Source organism: Festucalex cinctus, chromosome 5 (assembly GCF_051991245.1).
Source record: "Festucalex cinctus isolate MCC-2025b chromosome 5, RoL_Fcin_1.0, whole genome shotgun sequence".
Classification (NCBI taxonomy): Eukaryota; Metazoa; Chordata; class Actinopteri; order Syngnathiformes; family Syngnathidae; genus Festucalex; species Festucalex cinctus.
Window position 1 is genome coordinate 9,572,965 of NC_135415.1, and position 20,021 is coordinate 9,592,985.

Here is a 20,021-nt window from a genome sequence, read left to right on the forward strand (position 1 = left end):
CATTTAACCTTTTTGAACTAAAGTTCAGTCTTTCCACAATTAAATTCAACTTCAGCACATTACTATGACTTGGATGAATGGGAATCTACACATACTTTTTACTGTATATGCCATCTCAATTTTACATTTATCCTGCAAAATCTGCACACATTAACAATATAATTATAATCCACTTTAAGAACTGTATAGGAAAAAATAACGAGCAACAATAATCCAATCAGTTCCTAAAGTTTAGAAGGAAAGTATTTATTACAAGAACAACAGCATTTTCACCTTTGAGAAAGAAAAAAAACAGTGAAGTATTGCAGATTATTGTACATCAAAATTTCACAATTAGTGCATTTAATGGATTGACTCAAGTGAAAACAGCATACAAGAAATTCTGAACATTCAAATTTTGCTGTTTGGGGCAGACAAAAGATGATCAACTTTTTTTGTTCATCTGAATTTCAGTTTATGAGAATGATAACCCAGATGATTGATAAACCAGATTAACCTAAGAGTATGTGTGAATACGTCATACTTTTCCTGCTTGGTAGATTTAAATATCAAATAAAAGTATCTTTTGATGAAGCCAAAAAGAAACTCTCAATTTAAAACTTTTAGGATGTTAAAAACATAGATTTGCAAATCTTGCCACTAATATTGATTTAAAACAGTGAATATTTCTAATATTTGTCTTTAAATTAATCTTAAAAACAAAACAACAGTGAACAGTAATGTATATTTTTACAGATAGGGCTCTCATTTGGCTTCCTTCAAGACAGATTTCATTTACAGTACCTTGGCCAAGGATGCCACGAAAGTCCAATGAGACATCACTTTATAAATAAATAAATAAGACCAACATTAACCCCTCTTTCATCCCACTCATACAGTATGTACACAAATGTATGCACAGCCCTTTTTAAGCCCAGTCAATGTGTCGATTTCCTCTCTCTGGAGATGATTTTATTTATATTTAAAGAGCAATTGAGACAATAAATAAAAGTAGTGTGACTAAGTAGTTGTTTAACCATTTTTGTAGCTTTAACTATAGGGCAATGACACAAATCCCTCTTTTTTTACTTAATAAAATTAAGTATATAATTTATATCCAGTTACAGTAGCCTGTCTATTATTTATGCAGACTCAAGTTTACGAAAGTCATTCGTTACCAATCAAATGTCAGCATCCCGGTACTTGCATTACATATAGCACCATGCAGGATTTATCATTTGTGTATGGAAAAAAAAAAACGGTACTGTATGTCTTCCCACAATGAGCAACTGTTACAACATAAGAAAGCCAGATTTGCTCAAATAGGTATTATTTTTCCTTGGGTGTTTTCTTAGTTGCCAAAGGATTCGTGGACAATAATTAATGCCTAGCTAAACTGGGCAACATTCTTATTCACTTTCTGCAATTTAACTCACCATTAATGATGGCAATGTAGTGTTGTGATTTTTAACAGAAACATTCAAAACCAAACCTGTGAGAATATTTTAAGGCAAAGAGAACTGTCAAGGCATTTCACCACCCAATATTGCATAGCTAAGGCAGCCCAGGACTTAGTACAGCCAATATGTACACTGTATTCATTGCATTCTAATATATACAAAGCACCCACATACCTTAGCGGGCACATAAACATGTATTTACACATTCATTTTCTACTAAGTAACTGAAACCTGTACAGGTGTGGGTTCTTAAGTAGTTTAGTTGGAGACAAAAACTCCACATTTTTGTCAGTGAAAATGACGACAAAGCAATATAACCTTCATTGGCCCATAAACAATTATCAAAAAGCATAAACTAAACCGTTGCACTGCATCAAAGAAAATATATTCCATGTATATTATGTAGATACTCAGTCGAAGACGACCGAAGGAGAATGGTAGCAGTTTTATGACTTGCAAGGCCGTGGCGAACCACAAGAGGTCGCCAATCAATCTGACTAAGGTTTTGTATTGGAAAAAAAAATGCAGCTTTAAATCTCTGGCACTTGACCATACCCCTCAATGGGGCACATGGCAGCACATATGCTCTCTTTTACTCTGTTAAGTGTCAAGCAAAAAACACCTTATTATTGGCAAAATGTTCCCCAAGCACACCTTGAAATAAATGACAGTAAAAGACATGTTTCACACCGTTCCTTTGGTAATAAATGATTTGGCTAGAGTGCAAAATAAAAGCAACATGACATGCAATAAAACAGTCTATAGCTCAGTCCAAAGTTTTTTGTTTTTACACAGTAGTCAACAATAAGGACAACAGCCCTTGGTGTTATTCCCTACAGCTCTGTGCTACATGCAAGCTTCAGTGTCCAGGCTCCCTGACTTTCCAGAGAAGGTGCAATCCTTGTTGCCCATGGCAGGAGAACAAGGCTGAGGATGAACCACATCACTGATGGACTGGTGCAAGATGTTGCAAGTGGGAGGGCGGGAGTTATGAGGGGAGATGGTTTTCCGTGTGATTGGTCTCGTGAACCTGCGCCTCTCTGAAGCTGACCAGTGTGGGGATGCGCGAGGGGTTGTTTGGCGGGGCGTTGTTAGCGCGAGTTCTCATTCTGGTTGGAAGTTTGTGTTCGGAAACACGAGCGACGCCATCCGGCTTCTTTTCTTTGTTAGCATGTAGTCCTTCTCCCAATGCGTTGCCATTGGCCAGGGGAGACGTCGGCGGGGGAGATTCAGAGTGGGATTCGCTTAGGCTGAAGCACATCGAAGAGTTTTCACTGGAGTCGTCCTGTAAGGAGCAGTCCTCGGAGAGGGGCGGGGGGACAGGTGAAGGACAGGCCTCTGGGGGTGGGAGGTCATCACTACCATCACTATTCTGTACATCATATGGTAAGCTAGGCTGGTGAGGAACATTACCTTGCAAAGTTTTGTGCCATTCATTGTCTTGTTGACCCCCATGGTCTCCATTCATATTTTTACAGTGGACAGTTTGAGGAGCAACCTGGTTCACCAGCCTGTTGGTTTTCTGGCCCCGGTAGCTAGAGATGGCTGGGAGCTTCTTTAGACCCCCTCCATCCCCCCTCCAGTGTTCTGCCTCCCCTTGACTAAAGTTGTGCCCGTAAAGTAAATTCAAGGGATCATCTAAGGGAAAGTGGCACGCGTTAGCCCTTTTGGACTCCCTGAGATCCGGCAGGGCTCCTAACTTTGCACCCACGTTCACGGAGGAAGAGGAGGAGTTTGAGGAGGAATAAGCAGAATCTGTGATATTTGCATCAGGTACTGAACGGGTTGTAGCACCATGCTGGCCCATTACTCTACTCGACCCTCCTCTGACTTGCTGCGTGTTGGCTAAATACTCCGCCTCAAAGCTGCGATACAGGTCCTGCTCTCTCTGGGGGTCCATCGCTGGCAGCATTTGGAAGCCGCAGCCCAGTCCTTCCTCCTTGGGATCCTCACGGCCCGAACCAGACCAGGTTCTAGTGAGGCCTCGCCCGTTTGGCCGAGCGCTATGGGACATTCGAGGTGGATGGGCGGCATGATGGTGAGAATTCCGAGGAGCTGAATGAGGCGAGCGTCGTCCTCCCGAAGTGACTGGAGGCAGCAGTCTGCTTTTTCCTGCCGAGGGTAAGCGAGGGGGTCTGGGAGTGTTTATTGTCTTCTTACTGGGGCTGCTGCTGTTGTTGTTTTGTACTCCTTTAATGGGTGAGTTGGAGCATGAGGCCGACTGCCTCTTGGACAACACGCCACCTATTCTCGGAGAAGATGGGGGCACTTGTTTATTTCGAGAGTCCTCTCGTCTCTCTGCTGTCTCTCCTGGTGTGGCTTCACTGGACCGAGTATGGCCAGGTACCTTAGTCTGGCTGTGCGAACGAGGAGCGTGTAGCCTTCTGGGACCGTCGTTACCAAGAGATCTGCCCCGTTCCGTCCGAGCGCTTCGTACTCCATCAGATGCGTGAGGTGGGCTCGGTTTCATTGTGGACGTAAGCACTGAGCGTTCCTGAGACTGGCTCCGCGCGCGGGGCAGTGAGCTCCGCGGTGTGCTCTGATTTCCAGGCCTCTCAATCACATGCTTGCCCTCCTTGCGATTGACAAGTAAGACAACCTCTTCACTAGAGCGGTGGGATGTCCCACTAAGAGACAGACGTCCTCCTCCTCCACCTTTGGAGGACGCTGTGGAAGAGTCACTATCTCCAGAAAGACGTCTGGTGACCGGCAACATTGTCTCCCTCCTGAAACATGAGACGGGGAGAGACATTTCAATTTCAAATTTCTCCCATAGTTTGACCAGAATTTAAAAAAAACTGAAAAATTTCACCAAAAATTAAATATCCGGTAATTTTTCACCAGGAACTATTTATAATAAATTTAATAGCTAGTGAATCTGGTGGTTGTGTTATTATTTTAGCTAATGCTAAATGCTTTCTTGGATGATATGGGGTTTATCCATCCATCCATCCATCCATCCATCCATCCATCCATCCATCCTCTTAAACGCTTAATCCTCACTAGGGTCACGGGGGTGCTGGAGCCTATCCTACCCGGCTGAATGTTTTTTTTTTATGTTTTTTTTTTTTTAATGTAACTTAAAACTAATCTAATGCCTTTGTTGTACTGCATATTCACACACGCATATACATACATACCAGTACATATATTCATATACTGTTTATTTATTAAGGCTGTTAGTCGATTACAATTATTGTAATTAATTGCCCGATTTACACAGTTAACTCGCAATTAATAGTCATACAATAAGTGCACATTATATTTGTTCTAATTGTAACCTAATAACCTATATTTTTCAAGTTTTTTTGAAGTTCATAAATCCACAGTTAACAGTTACTGTTAAAAGGAGCGTAAAACACTGAGTCATAGATTTGTGTTGAAGGTAATTTTCTGACACTAGGTGGTATTAGTGTTTCATGTTGGACATTGGTGAAAGGAACACTACATTTTCTTTTCAAATTCAGAGCAGTTAATATTTGGAACATGAAGAAACTCATGGAAGCCATCAACGAGACTGTCCCGTTTAAATGTCTGTCCCAGCATGTGTTTACTAATATTTGTTTCATCATACTTTTCCTGAGTCATCCTATAAGGAAGCAACCCATCTGCGTCATAGCAACTTTTCAAATGATATACTTCATAAAGCTCCATAATAGAGCATGCTTTGATTGTGACAACCTGACTGATCGGAGACTGTCTAACTGACCCAAGGCTCAGTCTTCCTCTATACAGTGGGCTGTGACGGCCATGGGGGATTACAGTCAGGATGAGGACAAGTGGGAGGATTAGAACTGAACACACAGTACTGCTATTTCTCAATTAGGCACTGTTCCACTGTAATGCACCGGTGGGACTATCCACTCGGACTGTATAATCAGCTCTTATTGTTCACTTAGAGGAGGATGTAAGTAATGGCTGATATATAAAGACTGTGTTATACTTGCAAGTGTACTGTATGCACATAGTGTGCATCATCCGGATTTTGCCTCTCACCTGTTCATGATCAGAAACAGATAGTGTATGAAAAAATATTATTTCCATTGTAATCCCATTTGTTATTGTCACAATATAATTCAGTCTTTAAGATCTGCCTATCATTGATGGTTGTTTTAAAACACCAAATCTATCATCCATAGATAACGAATGTATGTCCTAACTTGGCAATCACTTGCAGAAATTCACCTGTTGACCTACTTCCCCAGTTAGCTTTCAACAGTTGTCGAGGGATACTTGGCTGATTACATTTTCTCTTGTCTGGAATGCAACACCCACTCAGAGTTAATTTGTTAAGTGCTCTGGACGTTACTTCTGCTGAGTGTCATTTCTAAATACAGAACACTGGCCGTATGCCAAAACAACCTCATCATTGTGTACAATCGTACTTTCCCACTCATGTATGAGGAAAGTATGAATTGAACTAAGCATATAAGCCTAATTCTCTTTACACACAGCAGACAATGCTGCTAATCTGGCTTTGTCACTACTATTTAATCACAAACATGCAAATTCTGAAGTACCTATATCAGAGGTTTTCCTCCAATTAAGCAGAAGCTGAAATGATTAAGTCATCTTTCATATTCACGCAAGTAAAGGAAAGGTACGGGAGTGACAAGTGGTTCGAATGAAGAGCATGTAGTTGAAAGCTCTCCACTAGAAGGCGCTGAAGAGTGTCTGGGTGAGGCGGATTTATCAAGGCAATGTCACCTGAGATTAGATAAATCTGCTCTGCTCTAATCTAATCTGCTTCCTGGCATTTGCACTTGTTGTGCATATGTTAAATTCTTTTTTTTTTTTTTGTCTGCCCTGCCAGGTGGCACAAAAGAACAAGTGGCAAAAGATGGCCTGCGGCGATTACGTCTGTATCATGAAAGGCACTTTATTCCACACTCACCTCAGCGGGTTGAAAGGGCGAGGTTCCGAGCGATCTCTGGGTGGCCGAGGAAGACCAGTACGAGGCTCGTTTTCAGAAGGGGCAGAAGAGTTCTGAGGGTGGCTTGGCTTTGTGGAAGCGGTGGAGGCACAAGGTGTGGTTGAGGGCTCCAGCGTGCGTCTGTCGGGTGGTTTGTAAGGTGCCATGCCATCGTTTCGCCAATGTGGACCAGGACTCGTGGAGCGGGAAGAATGCGCACTTGAGGACTTACTCTGGCCTCCCTGACTTTGGCCACTGGCCTTGGCCTGATGGTACCGATGGGCTGCAGGGTGACAAGTGAACATGTGGTTTAATAGCAGAAAACTATTATAGACGACTAAATCAAGTTAAGGATACCAAGAGTGGGGCTAAGATGTTGTTTATACCCTTAAAACTGCTGGGTCGAAAATAGCCCAATTTTGGTTGAAAAGTGGACCGACCCACTACTTAGGTCAACCTGACCCAATTTTCATTTTTATTGTATTTTTTTTAAACAAAACAATCTTTTTTTTTTTTTTTGTACAAAGCAACTTAAGAAAGTGTGTTGTTTTGATACAAAATCACTCAAAGTAGTTGGTGAGTCCAGTTTTTGACCAGAATTGGATTATTTTTGAGGGTCAAAAATAAAACCAAAACAGCAGGTTGGTCCAATTCTCCATCAGAATTGGGTTGGTTTTGAACCAGTAATTTCCATTCAGTTTTTTTTTGTACAGATGAATACAAAACAACCCAAAGTTGGGCCAGATTGACCCAGGTACTGGGTTGGTCTAGTAACTAGACCAACCCAGTACTAGACTCTAGTTTCAACCAGAGTTGGGTTATTTTTGGCCTACCACTTTTCAGGGTGAACTCTTAAAACTGTTGGGTCAAATATAACCTACCGTATTTTCCGCACTATAAGTCGCACCTAAAAGCCTTCAATTTTCTCAAAAGCTGACCATGCGCCTTATAATCCAGTGCACCTTATATATGGATCAATACTGAGCCACAACAGGTCTCGCTGTCAAGACGCTATCGGTGACCCTGCAGGATCGGTGACGCGCATGCGCAGAAGATCCCGCCATCTTGGATTGCTAGCTAATACTAATACTTTACCTCAGAGAAAATAATAAAAGAGCTGTTTATTCATTTTGGGAGTGAATGGAGTTGACAGAAAGCTGGTTCGTAATCTATTAATAAAGTTTGACTGACCAATCTGACTGTTTTGTTGACATTCCCTTTAGCGCACCACCATCTAATGAATGCATAACGTAACTCCAGCCTCTACTGTAGCGCCTTATATATGGAAAAAGTTTTAAAATATGTTGTTCATTGAAGGTGCGCCTTATAATGCGGTACACCTTATATATGGAAAATACGGTAATATTGGTCAAAAACTGGACCTTTGCGCTCTTTACCGGTAAGTCAATTTGACCCAACTCTGGGTTGTTTGATACTAAGCAATCCACATTCTTGTACAAACCAACCTGAGAAATTAGGAAATTGGGGTTGTTTTGACACAGTTTTTGACCAGGATTATGTTATTTTTGATATAGCAGTAACTGCTGAGTCAAATATAACCCAAATTTGGTAAGAAAGAAAAAAATAATAATAATTGGACCGACCAGCTACTTGAGTCAATTTGACCCAATTTCTGTGTTATTCTGTACAAAACAATCAATTTTATGAAATACAAAACAACCTAAATAACTGGGTTGTTTTAATACAAAACAATCCATAGTTTGGTTAAACTGACCCAAGTAGTGTGTCGGTCCAATTTATGACCAAAATTGGGTATTTTTGACCAGAAGTTTTAAGAGTGATGGGATCGCGATCAAGATGTGACCTAAGTGGTTAACTATGCAACACTGACTAAAAGTAATTGCCGCTTGCATCAGAATTCCATGACATCACCATTTCAGAAACAGTTTGGACCTCCATCTAAAGCGTGACTGCAGTATTAAACGTAGGTACTTTCAGATAATGGTAGAGGTTTAAAGCACATTTCCCATTACAAACCTGCATGAATGTGTTCATTTCTTGGCTGATGTCCAATGAGTCAGAGTTCAAAATGAAATAGAAGGCGTATACACAAAGCTGAATAAGAGCAATGAATGGCTCCATTTTGAATTTCCTCTCGTCTGACCCTTATGGTGTCCACACCTTATCTGAACACAGCTCACCCCATTGTGGATGAGTTGCTGACCTTCAATCAGGTGGGATTCACGCCAAACAAGATGCTACAATATTGCTTTTTTGGTAAAGGAACTGATGGGTAAAAAAAGAAAGAAAAAAAAAAAGCTCACCAAAGGCAGCACAGCGACATGGGTCATGCTTGTCCAAATAGTGCTCCAATGTGTCCCAGCCACCTCCAACACGCACCATCACATGAGTACGAAGGACCTGAGGAAGAAAAAACATAAAACAAGGTTTCAACAGATAAAAAAAAAAGGCAATGTAAAATAGATCAATCTTTTGCATCTATTGCAGCGCAACAGATGTACTAATTCTACAAGTGGGACAGCTTGCCGAAGATGTTACATAACACCTAGATGCCCCCCTATTTTGCCCTCCCCCATTCCTCCCCCTTTCTCCTCCATCACGCCCAGCTGCTGTCATTAAGCGGGCCGTTCATTGCCATGCCAACTCACAATTAAACAGAAAAAGGTGGCATAATAAAGAGCTATTGCGCCATTAGACTTTCATTTCGGCCTTTTGCATCCGTCCCTCGTGGTGAAATTAGCATGGCAACAACTCACCCCCTGCTGTCCTCTCTGGGAATTTAGTTGTCGGAGCAAGGAGGAGGCAAAGGAAGGGAGGCGTGGGTGTCCCTAAAAGAGCGTGGGGGGGTCATGGATATGTCACTTCCTACTCTCCTCTGCTCTCTGAGGCACACACATCCACACGATCCGAGCAAAGAGCCACGCTCCCTCCAGGCAGAAGCTGTCCTTACTGAAGCAGCGCACTCTGCCTGATGTGACGCGTGTTGTGTAATAGGTGCTGCCAGCCACATGTTTGAAAAGGTCGTACCTGGGTCTCCTAGGCCGGGCTCGGGACAAGCCATAAGGGTACATCTCTTTATCCTGGCACAAAAATTTTATTTTGGGCGCGTCACAGGTGGCAGAGCATCTAATCAGTGGTTCCCGAGAATGGTGGTCAGGGAGAGGCCACAGACATGGGACGTGCGCCTCCGTCTGACCCCACCTTCTCTAATACGTTGCCCGTCAATCCACTAGTCTCTTCATCTGGCTCACTCCGCTCCCCTCCTGCATGATGATGCGTCAAAACAGCTGATCTGCTTATCTTTATCAGAGCATAAACTGCTTATACTCAACTGACCTGGCTTCAGGCTGGTGACAGATTCGCGGGTTGTCTGATACTACTACCTAAAGCACACGTTGAGTTACTTTCTCAGATTTTGATGTGTACACTAATACTTTATCTGTGGTGCCAAAGTAGAAACTAAAAAGAGAAACAAATACAGTGGGGAGTGGCCTACACATCATATAATTCTTCTTAAACATTATTTTCAAAACAAATTTGCCTTAATAGTCACATAAAAGTCACTGTTGTGAATCTTCCACAACTCACTTCATCTATAAGAGTAGCTCAGTGGGTGTTGTTTGTGGAGGTCATTCATAGTATCGCAGTGGTACTTTTGTCTGATTTCTGTGTAGGCTGCAAGGGTTCACTTCTCACTTCTTGTTTATTCATATGAAGACTCAAAAAGTACATTTCAGAGCCTGTACTTATTTACTTTTAGTTGAGTAATTATTCAAATGGGTACTTTTACTTTTATCAAATTTATTTTTTTACACAAATAATTTTACTTTTACTCATTAGAGAATGTCAGTCCTTTTCCCATTTCTGGCTGGGATATGGTATGGGATTGCTCCCCATGACCCAGGGCCGGATAAGCAGTCAAAGTGTATTTTTATTCACAGTCTAAATATCATTTACACTTGTGTGATATTTAAATGTCACATAAAACAATGTCTTTAGGAAGTTAACAGTTTATGAGGATTTGACTCTGGAAAGGATTATTTAAAAAAAAAAAAAAGTGATATAAATTCATGTAATCTTCTAAAATCAAATTAAGCTATCTAAAATTTTAGTTTAAAGTTTAATTATTTTCTTCTTCATTTTTTTCAAGGTGAAGAATGTCATGCACTCACAATAAATAGGCATTTAATACTACTACCACTACTACTACTACTATTACTACTACTATTACTACTAATAATAATAGTAGTAATAATAATAATAATAATAATAATAATAATAATAATAATAATAATAATAATAATAATAATAATAATAATAATAATAATAATAATAATAATAATAATGTAGCAATAATAGTAATAATAATAATAATAACAACAGTAATAATAATAACAACAGTAAGAATGGTAATAGTAGTAGTAGTCGTTGTTGTTGTTACTTTTATTATTATGATTATATTCTCATAAACAGTAAAACAAGATTGTGCAGTGTGTATTTTCAATGAAATTTCTGAAAAATGGAAAGCAGATTTAGACAGCACAAAAAATTTTAAGCGCTATGCACAAATTAAAATGTGTTGTGTCACAGGTGGTGCACACATCAAACGTATTTGCTTGGCTTCGTGGAATGGGTTATAAAACCTATATAATTCCTTTACACTTTAATAATATGACTAATATATTGTTGGAATTTTTATAATTTTAATTATATATAATTTTATTGCAGGTTAATTGGGTGCTCCGAATTGCCCCTAGGTGTGCGTGTGAGTGTGGATGGTTGTTCGTCTCTGTGTGCCCTGCGATTGGCTGGCAACCAGTCCAGGGTGTCCCCCGCCTACTGCCCAGAACCAGCTGAGATAGGCACCAGCACTATCTCGGGGCCCTTGTGAGGAATAAGCGGTCAAGAAAATGGATGGATGGATGGATATATAATGTTATTATTATTATTATTATTATTATTATTATTATTATTATTATTATTATTATTATTATTATTATTATTATTATTATTAATTTCCAATTATTATTAATTTCCAATTATTATTATTTTATAATTTTTTATATATAATTTTAATTTTGCTTGCCCAAGTACTCAGACAATCATATTTCAAAATGATGTCTTTTGGGGGTGGGGGAATAATACAGGGTGTATATCTTTCCATAAAGTGAGCCATAAAACAAATCAGAACAGATCACTTACTACTAAAGTGCCAGCAAAAAAAAAAAAAAAAAAAAAAAAAAAAAAAAGATTAGAGAGACTAAATGATGCAACAGTGAGTAGATATGAAACTATCTGAGCAGATTTATAGTGTCCCATGCCAAAGCATCTATTACATTATTCAACAACACAGTTATCTTTCTGTCTAGTTGCAGTTGCAAGCATCTCCAATCATCTTTTTGTTTCATTTTATGACATCATAAATTTTACCATATATCCATATATTTATTTCCAGATTCCACAAGCTAGCTGAAAAGATGTCCAAGGACCATCTTCCACTTTGCATTGCTGGCTCAGCTGCTGAAGCAAGAGACACGCAAGCCCTGTTTCTATGGCAACAGCATTTTATTAAATGCACGTGCTGGGGCAATTTCCTCACCCGTGTTGTTGATCAAATCCCATATTCATGACTGAAAGCATCCTTTTGTCAGTAAAAGTGGCCTCCCTCAAGGAAAAGAAACATTATGAACTCCCCCTCTGTCCCAATTGATCAATTGCCCATTTGTTTGATCTGTTCCGTGGCCTTGTTTAGCCCCAAGACCCTCGACAAAGCTTTAGCCATTGAATAGTTTTGTTTTTTTGCATTGAAAGCGGCCACAGCTTCCTCTGCTCAGTTGAATAGAAGAGGCGTGCTGGCCACACTTGTATGGCTGCTTGAGCATATGCATAATCACGGCCATCCTCAGAGAGGAACCAGGAGAGGGAGGACGCATTGTGAAGAGAACTAATCTGACAAGTGAAACACTCCCGGAATGGCGGATGAGCACACACACAAACGCACACGCGCACCCCTACAATGCACTTATGAATAAATAGTGGCAACACAGTATCACGTCGGACAATCACGTGCCATCAACAAATTTCAAATATAGCATTTCTGGTAAAGCAAGTATTTATGTGTATCAATTTGAGCAAATAAAGCAAAACGTAACATAAAGACATAACCACTCACAATATTAGGCACCTTTTGAACGGTCTGATGAGACCTAATGAAAGATCGGTATCAGTTATTCTGCACTCACAAAGATAATGATGCCCAAAAAAGCATTAGCATGTATCATATAATGTGTTATGCCTCTTGTGTATACGAGTAATTCTGTAAAAATTTAATGTAAATCTTTTAATAGACTATTCAGTACACTGTAGATCATTATCAAGCGTCTTTAGAGTGTAATTTCATAATAAATCAAAATCTTCAAACGGGTATTCAACCCAAAAGTGTTATTTACAATATGTTCTATGCACCCCCACTAGTGCACACGTCATTCATCTGATTAATATTGTGCTTGTGGAACAGAAAGAAACCACCTGTTTTTTGCCCCCATGGGGCGGCCATTTTGCCACTTGCTGTTGACAATAATGTTATATGTGACCTCACTAGTCTAAAGATGACATTCTGATTAATATTACATTTGTCGAATATGAGATATGAAGCAAAATCCAGACATTTTTATCCGTCTCAGTGGCGGCCATTTTGACACTTGCTGTCGACTGAAGATGACATCACAGTTGCTCAGGGCTCAAGCAACGACCAATGACAGCTCAGCTGTTTTCTGAAGCTGCACTGTGATTGGTCGTTACCTGGGAGCAGAGCAACTCACCAATCACAGTTCACCTGTTTTCTGAAGCTGAGCTGTGATTGGTTGTTAATTATTCTCAAAAAGGGGATTGAGGGCTGGGTGGGGGGTTGACTTCCACTTTAAAATGGCATCGCAAGATGATCCATGATTGGTCATTACCTGAGCAACTGTGTGCAAAATGGCTACCCCTTGAGAGGAATAAAATAATATTCCACAAACGCAATATTAATCAGACTAGACTAGTGGGGCTGCATAGAACATATTGTAAAGAAATATTTGGGTTGACTTCTCCGTAAAAGCACCAAAATACTTTTTATTTATGAAGCGTATATATTAACGAGGTTGGACCCACTCAGCGAAATGTGTATCGACACTGACAGTGGGGTAGATCTAGCCTGTAAATGCTCACAATTTGGTCCACCATCCAAAGAGCCCATTAATCTGGCAGGGGCACCATTTAGGTAAGCGAGACCGAATCAATACTGCCCAGCAGTCTCCCCGCCCGGTCCTGTGAGGATTGCTGCGGGTATAGTGGCAACTCCTAATCTGAAACTGAGACAAACAGTGCTGCTTGCACAAAATACTGCCGAGATAAAGGCCGATGCAGGAAATGACCTAAAGCTCTCTATTTGTGTCTCACTGGGAAAAAGTGCAGTTCTGGGAGTGGGCCAGAGAAATGCTTTGGAAATAGTCAACACGGAGTGCAGTCACAATGTTGCCATACATATAAATTGACATTCAAGAGGTTGAACCATCATTATGATTGGCAGTTGGCAACATGCAAGAGAGGCATTAGACTGGTTGAATGATTTTTTTTCCCTCATCTTTTTGGTATCAACGATGTCTTGCTGCGTCATCGCAGCATAGTGTAGAACAGTATAGAAACAAAAGTGGAGCATGTCGGTCCTGGCTGATCAGGGAAATGTTATGAAACTGACAATACATCGATAATGAAGAAATAATCAAAAGTGCAACAAAAATTAAGGTCAATTTTGCCTTAATGTGAAGAAACTCGCAGGCAAGTTTGCCTGACAGGTCAGACACACACTGGCATTTAATGTCGTCATGATTTATTGTTTTTTTGACTTTATTGTTTTGAAACCTCTCAATTTGTATTTTGCATTTATATGCAACACTTTACAGTATTTTTAATGTGCTCCATAAATAAAATGGGAGTTGATTTGAAATGGTGGTTTATTTATTTTTACAATTGTGTGACTGTTACGAGTAAAAATTAGCATATGAAATCATCTGACCCCAAAAAGCCTTCCTTTTCCCACTACGTAGCCTATGACTCAGACAGAGATTATCAAAGTGAGGTTTTTTTTTCTTTTCTTTTACAAGGATTTAGTACAATCTAAGTAACCACTTCGTATACTTGTATGAACATTTGAGAATGTTCAAATCTTATTTGGGAAAAAAAAAAAATCCTGACATCATCGGTTCCACTGTACTGTGATTACACTTTCAGATTCAGACTGTGACATAAAAAAGAAGAAAAAAAAAGCTTCGCTCTTAACATGCTGAGGCAGCCCTCTGTTATTCCTCCAACATACGGCGTGATTTATTTGGGCTACCAGCATATGGTATGATGCAATTACAGCGGACCTCAAAAGAACATAGTAATAATGGTAAACTACAGGATAAATCCAGCTGATTACATCATGTGTCCTCTTACCTTGAATCTTTTACTGCATGCAGAATGTGCGCAACTATTAAGGTTATGTTGTTTAAATATAAATAAATGACTTAAAGCAATTAAATGTCATTTTTAACTGCACCCATTATAGCAACATATAATTACATATAATTCTACTTGAAGCAGACAAAGTTTGATGGGCATACCCTTATGAAGATCAGTGCACTGGAGTCTCCCACTTTGTACTTTCCTTCTGACACTTTGATCATAGGAAACTGAGCTGGACAGGAACACCGGCCCAGAATCTCCCGGACCTGAGAGGAACAAAACAAAACAAAACACAACACGCGCGTTACATGTCTGTGAAGCCAATATGAGGTCATGCTTAGTCACGTATATGCAATTGTGACCTTTGCAGGGAGAAGTGAAGTGTCACCTACACAATAAGTCTGTACATTTAGAGTGTGCGTCATTTTCCTGCCCACTCCACTCTAGCATCTCCTAGGTGATAGAGTGCCCCACCCTGTTTTCTTACCACATTAGAAGCACTTCTTTGCCCAATATTTCTCAACATTATTTTGGGTTTCGAAAACAACAACGTGCCGATGAACACACTCTGCCCTATGTGACATTGTTTCTGGCAGTGGCATCATCGAGCGACGGTAAGGAAGGAACCCACAGACCAGAGCTGCAGAAGAAGGGGGAGGTGTTGGTGATGAGGATGATGTCAGCAGGCCAGCGCCGCCAGCTGGATTTTGAATTGTGATCACGAGCCAGCGCCCTTGCTGTGGTCGGGGCTGCTTATTAGGCAACTGGAGTCAGACACGACTGCAGGGTGGAGCGAGATCTGCCTGTGCTACACAGCCCCGGGCTCGCTCAGGATTGGACGACTCACATGCTGTTCTTGGCATCGGTCTCAAACAAGTGTGCCGGATCTTGTTGGCTTACACAACATAAAGCCAGCAAAAGAACTTTTCTGGAAGTGTGTGGAGGGGAAAAAACGTACGTTGCAAATACCAAAGCACAATTCATGAGCGATGCAATAATGTTAATAATAATAGGGATGTTTGATGCCACTTTTTTTCACATTGATACCAGAAGTATTTAATGCTTGAGTAGGCACGATACTAACACTAATACATAAAATTCCCCCTCAAAAGATGACAGATAATTTTAAAGAAAGACCTATACATCCCAATATAGCATTCTTCCTTAAAATTGGCTGAAATTAATGCCATTTTTTATTGTTCCGATTTCTAGTTCCTGATCGTAAAACAGCCACAAGAGGGCTGTTTTTTGAAGTCGATGCTGTTATCGGCCACCATTGCGAGTGCCGATAACAACTTTATGGTATCGGCCCCGGTACAGATACAAGTATTTGCTGCCCCTTTGCTGCCGTTAAACAATCATGAACAATAAATTAGAAATTAGAATAATAGAAAATTGACATTACAGTGCTCCTTTGGTATAAAACTGGCTTGAACAATGAGTTTGTATCTTTTAGTTCCATCTAGTGGTGAACTAATAGAATGCAATGATCTGGAAGCAGGGGCAGATCACACTTTGCAAGGCTACCAGCAATGACTATTGTTATTTGAAGTGAGTGAGCGAGCGAGAAGCCTGGCGAGAAAGAATGACAGCAACAACTCACTGAAGCAGTGAACAAACAGTAGCTGCTAGCAAGAACTAGATGGCGTGGCTAACAAGAGCGGTCGCGGGAGAAGCTAGCAAAAGCTAGCGAGAGCAAAGCAGAGGGAGACAAGTGGCGGGAGTCAGAATAACGGGACTCAGCAACAATCACCTGTAGTGGTGGTGGAAGGTAAATGGAGATCGACCCATTGATCCAATACTAGCTGCAAGTACCACCAGAGGCTAACTACGTACATGAAGTTGTTCTTCTTTGGGTATCTGTAGAAAGATGTCAGCCTACTGTATGGTGCAGCGCAACCTATATGTAATATAACTAGCGATTACTATCTCTACTTTTTTATAAATAAAAGTTAGTAGATGTGAATATATTTTGCATATTATTGAAATTAATTGTGGATTTTTTTAAAATGAATTATTAGTTCACCGCTAGATGACACTAAATAATACACATTGTGCCTTTAAACAAGTGTGAAATTTGATAAAATGTTCATTCCTGTATGAGAAAAGTGTAAAAGGTGTGCGGTGGGAGGTCAGTCTTAAAGCATAAACTATATTGACATTCAAATAAGAGACTAGTATCTTTTTTGGAGGTACAGTCTTCCCTCGCTATAACGCGGTTCACTTTTCGCGGTCTCGCTGTATCGCGGATTTTTTTTTAAGTGCAATTTTGCATATTTTTTTACAGTAATATACCCATTTTATAAAATTTATGAAGGTTTGAACATTGTCAATGTTTGAACAAGAGAGAAATGTGAGAACATGTAAATGCCTCAATGAGAAAAGTGTATAAATTGTGCGGTCAGGGATTTTAGAGCCTTAAAACATTTATAAGAGTTGTAAAACATAAAGCTAACTACTTCGCGGATTTCATTTATTGCGGGTATTTTTTGGAACCTAACCCCAGCGGAAAACGAGGGAACACTGTAATTAAATTTTTTAATCAGATTAATCACATCTGGGAATTTTGATTAATCGCGATTAATCGCTTAAATAAAAAGGCTTTTTAAATCAACATTTTCCCGCCAAATTTGACTAGCACCTGTTATGTGCTTAATTCTTTCGATAATTTAATATTATGAGGTTGTCTTCAACATTTTTTGTTGACGCGCTCCCGCAAATTAAAAGAGCGTAATCACAGCTGAGATGCAGCCTCCCACCTGGCTCGGTCACCTTTATACTTGCTGTGCTTTGTTTGCTAACATTGCTGCAGTGTACGAATGTGCCTGCCCTCTTTTTTCTCTCTGCTCTGTCACTGCGATTTTCAATTTGTCAGTAGCCCTGTTTGGAAAAACCCCAGCCTGTGAGTTAATGGAACCATTTCCATGGTAACAGACACACACACACAGACACACACATACACGGCCTTCCCTTTTCAATGGCTCAGTTTTTTTGTTTTTTTTCATTCTTTGCTCTCAGCTGTTTGGCTGCATGAGGTCACATATTTGCTTCCAAAGGCTGAAGCCCCTGCCGTGTGTTTAGGTATTTTCCTTTTCAAGTGAAATGTGTGCTCTTCCCAAGCCGTTGCTGTATCGACAGTACATGCACAGACGTCTTACGCACCACAGGCAGATAGAGGGGGAGGAGAAAGCCAAGGTCAGGCGGGAAATATTGGGACGAGGGGCCTGAAGGCGGTGAAAAACTGATGGATGAATTATAAATGAATGCTGGTCACATGAGATGCTTGGAGGAGGATCTGCAGATGTTCAAAGCAGGAAAAAAAAAAAAGAGAGAGAGAAAAACTGAACGATCCACAACATGCCGAAGTTAGGAATGTCAACATTCAAAAACAGTGACAACTTTTTTATTGTATTTTTTTTATGAAGAGATTGCTCTGACAGCTGTTTTGGTTTTAGATATGGCTGAACATGCGATATCTATGACAAGTCGTATCTGCACAGTGTGAGTCAAAACGTCTTCTTCATTCCTTGCCTTGACCTGCAAACACATGAAGGCTCATTCGTGGCAGAGATAGACTGATACTGAGGGCTGAGCCTTCCCCTCGGGGACGGCGAACGGGGGAAATGGGAGGGGACGGGATCAAGATTTTGCATGCCATTCCCCTTTACTTCACGCGTGTGCAACTCTATTTCGTTCTGGACGTTTAGTACAAATAAGATCAGGAGTCAACAATCTATGTTGGTTTAGTGGTTTTAACAAACAGGTACGCTTGCGTGCAAGGACACGAGCTCATTACAGGATTGTTATACAAGAGATAATTATTACCAAACTTCAACGATAAAAACGGGAGATTAGAGAAACTCCCTACACAGGAATTTACAGGAGGCATTTCCATTCTTTGACGTCTGTGAGTCAATCATAGGGAGGGACAGAACACACGGTCGTTTCAAAGGGAATTAAGATTGTGATGATAAAGGTGAAAAACATTCAAATTTATCATCTCCTGTCATGAATGAAAATTCATGCACGGAAACCAACTCCACGGGGGTCCTTTTTGGACCTTGTGCATGACACTAAGTTCCAATCACATTGATACTATTATATTATACTAAACTATTGATATGGCAACCTGTTTAAATTTCTGTAATATGTACAAATTGTTGTGACCAAACCTTTTAAAATGGAAAACATTAAAGCATTAAAAGGAAATGAATCACGGCAAAGCTTAGTTTCCCACTATATATAATTATAACTATAATGACTATTTTCATGCTTAGTACAACTTTAGTGCAAAATGCAGTCTTACTGTGCGCATGGATGAAGTTTTCTTTCTTTGCGTATTTTGATTGACGCGCACAGATAGAACAAGGCTTTTGCAGGATGGAATACAGCCGACTCCCGGCCAAACGAAGCAGCTCCCTCCATTTTTATTCAAATATTTTTAAAGCTACTTCTCTGTCACAATTTGCCAAAAAATATATTTACAATATGCTTTTTATTTGGCCATCTATGTCTGAAACATCTTCTAATTAGTAGATTACCACCTTAGCTGTTCACAATGGGTACTCCAGCAAGCCGAGTATGGCCAATTGTTTTCAGACTGGATTCGGGTTTGAATTTCCCACCCTCTGTCTGTGGATGTAACATCATGTGCATATTGTGTATGTGAAGAAGGATGTGTACAGTTTCATTTTTCATCAACAGTTGGCAGTAGTGATTCAAAATTGAATTTTTTGCATTCAGTAGCTTATGAATAAATTTTTATAATGAGCCATAGAAATTATCCCATGTTTTCATATTTATGAACGAAATACGATGACATCAACCACACACATCCACAGTGCCAAATCTGTCTGTCTCAAACAAATCCACCAAAATCATGTTACAGCACCTGCGCCACAACTTAGACCTGCTTTTTGCGAGTCTAATATCTGGTCTACATTTTGTCGGAGGGCATTACAGCCACGTCAGCTGGAACAGAACCCAATGCTGTCCCAAACACAGCAGACTAAACTTTCCCCGGCATGAAAACGTGCCCATTTTATGCCGGGTTCACAAGTGACTGTCTACAAAAATTGGGCTCTATTTGTAAAAATATTTCTTGCCTCAAAACTAATATTTACTTCATGTACCTAGCCAATTAAAGCAACAAATAATATTTACACTAACATAAATGGCGAACTTGTAACATTTACATGGTT

General features: G+C 40.1%; 1 protein-coding gene across 1 annotated transcript in view; it reads right to left on the bottom strand.

The window, feature by feature from the left end:
- Window positions 1–225: 225 nt before the first annotated feature.
- gas2l1 (growth arrest-specific 2 like 1) overlaps window positions 226–20,021 on the bottom strand; it is a 30,211-nt gene continuing 10,415 nt past the window's right edge. Inside the window, 5 exon segments of the mRNA XM_077522434.1 lie at window positions 226–2,466; window positions 2,468–4,165; window positions 6,334–6,634; window positions 8,637–8,733; window positions 14,979–15,086. Coding sequence (XP_077378560.1) covers window positions 2,286–2,466; window positions 2,468–4,165; window positions 6,334–6,634; window positions 8,637–8,733; window positions 14,979–15,086 — 2,385 coding nt within the window. The 3' untranslated portion in view covers window positions 226–2,285.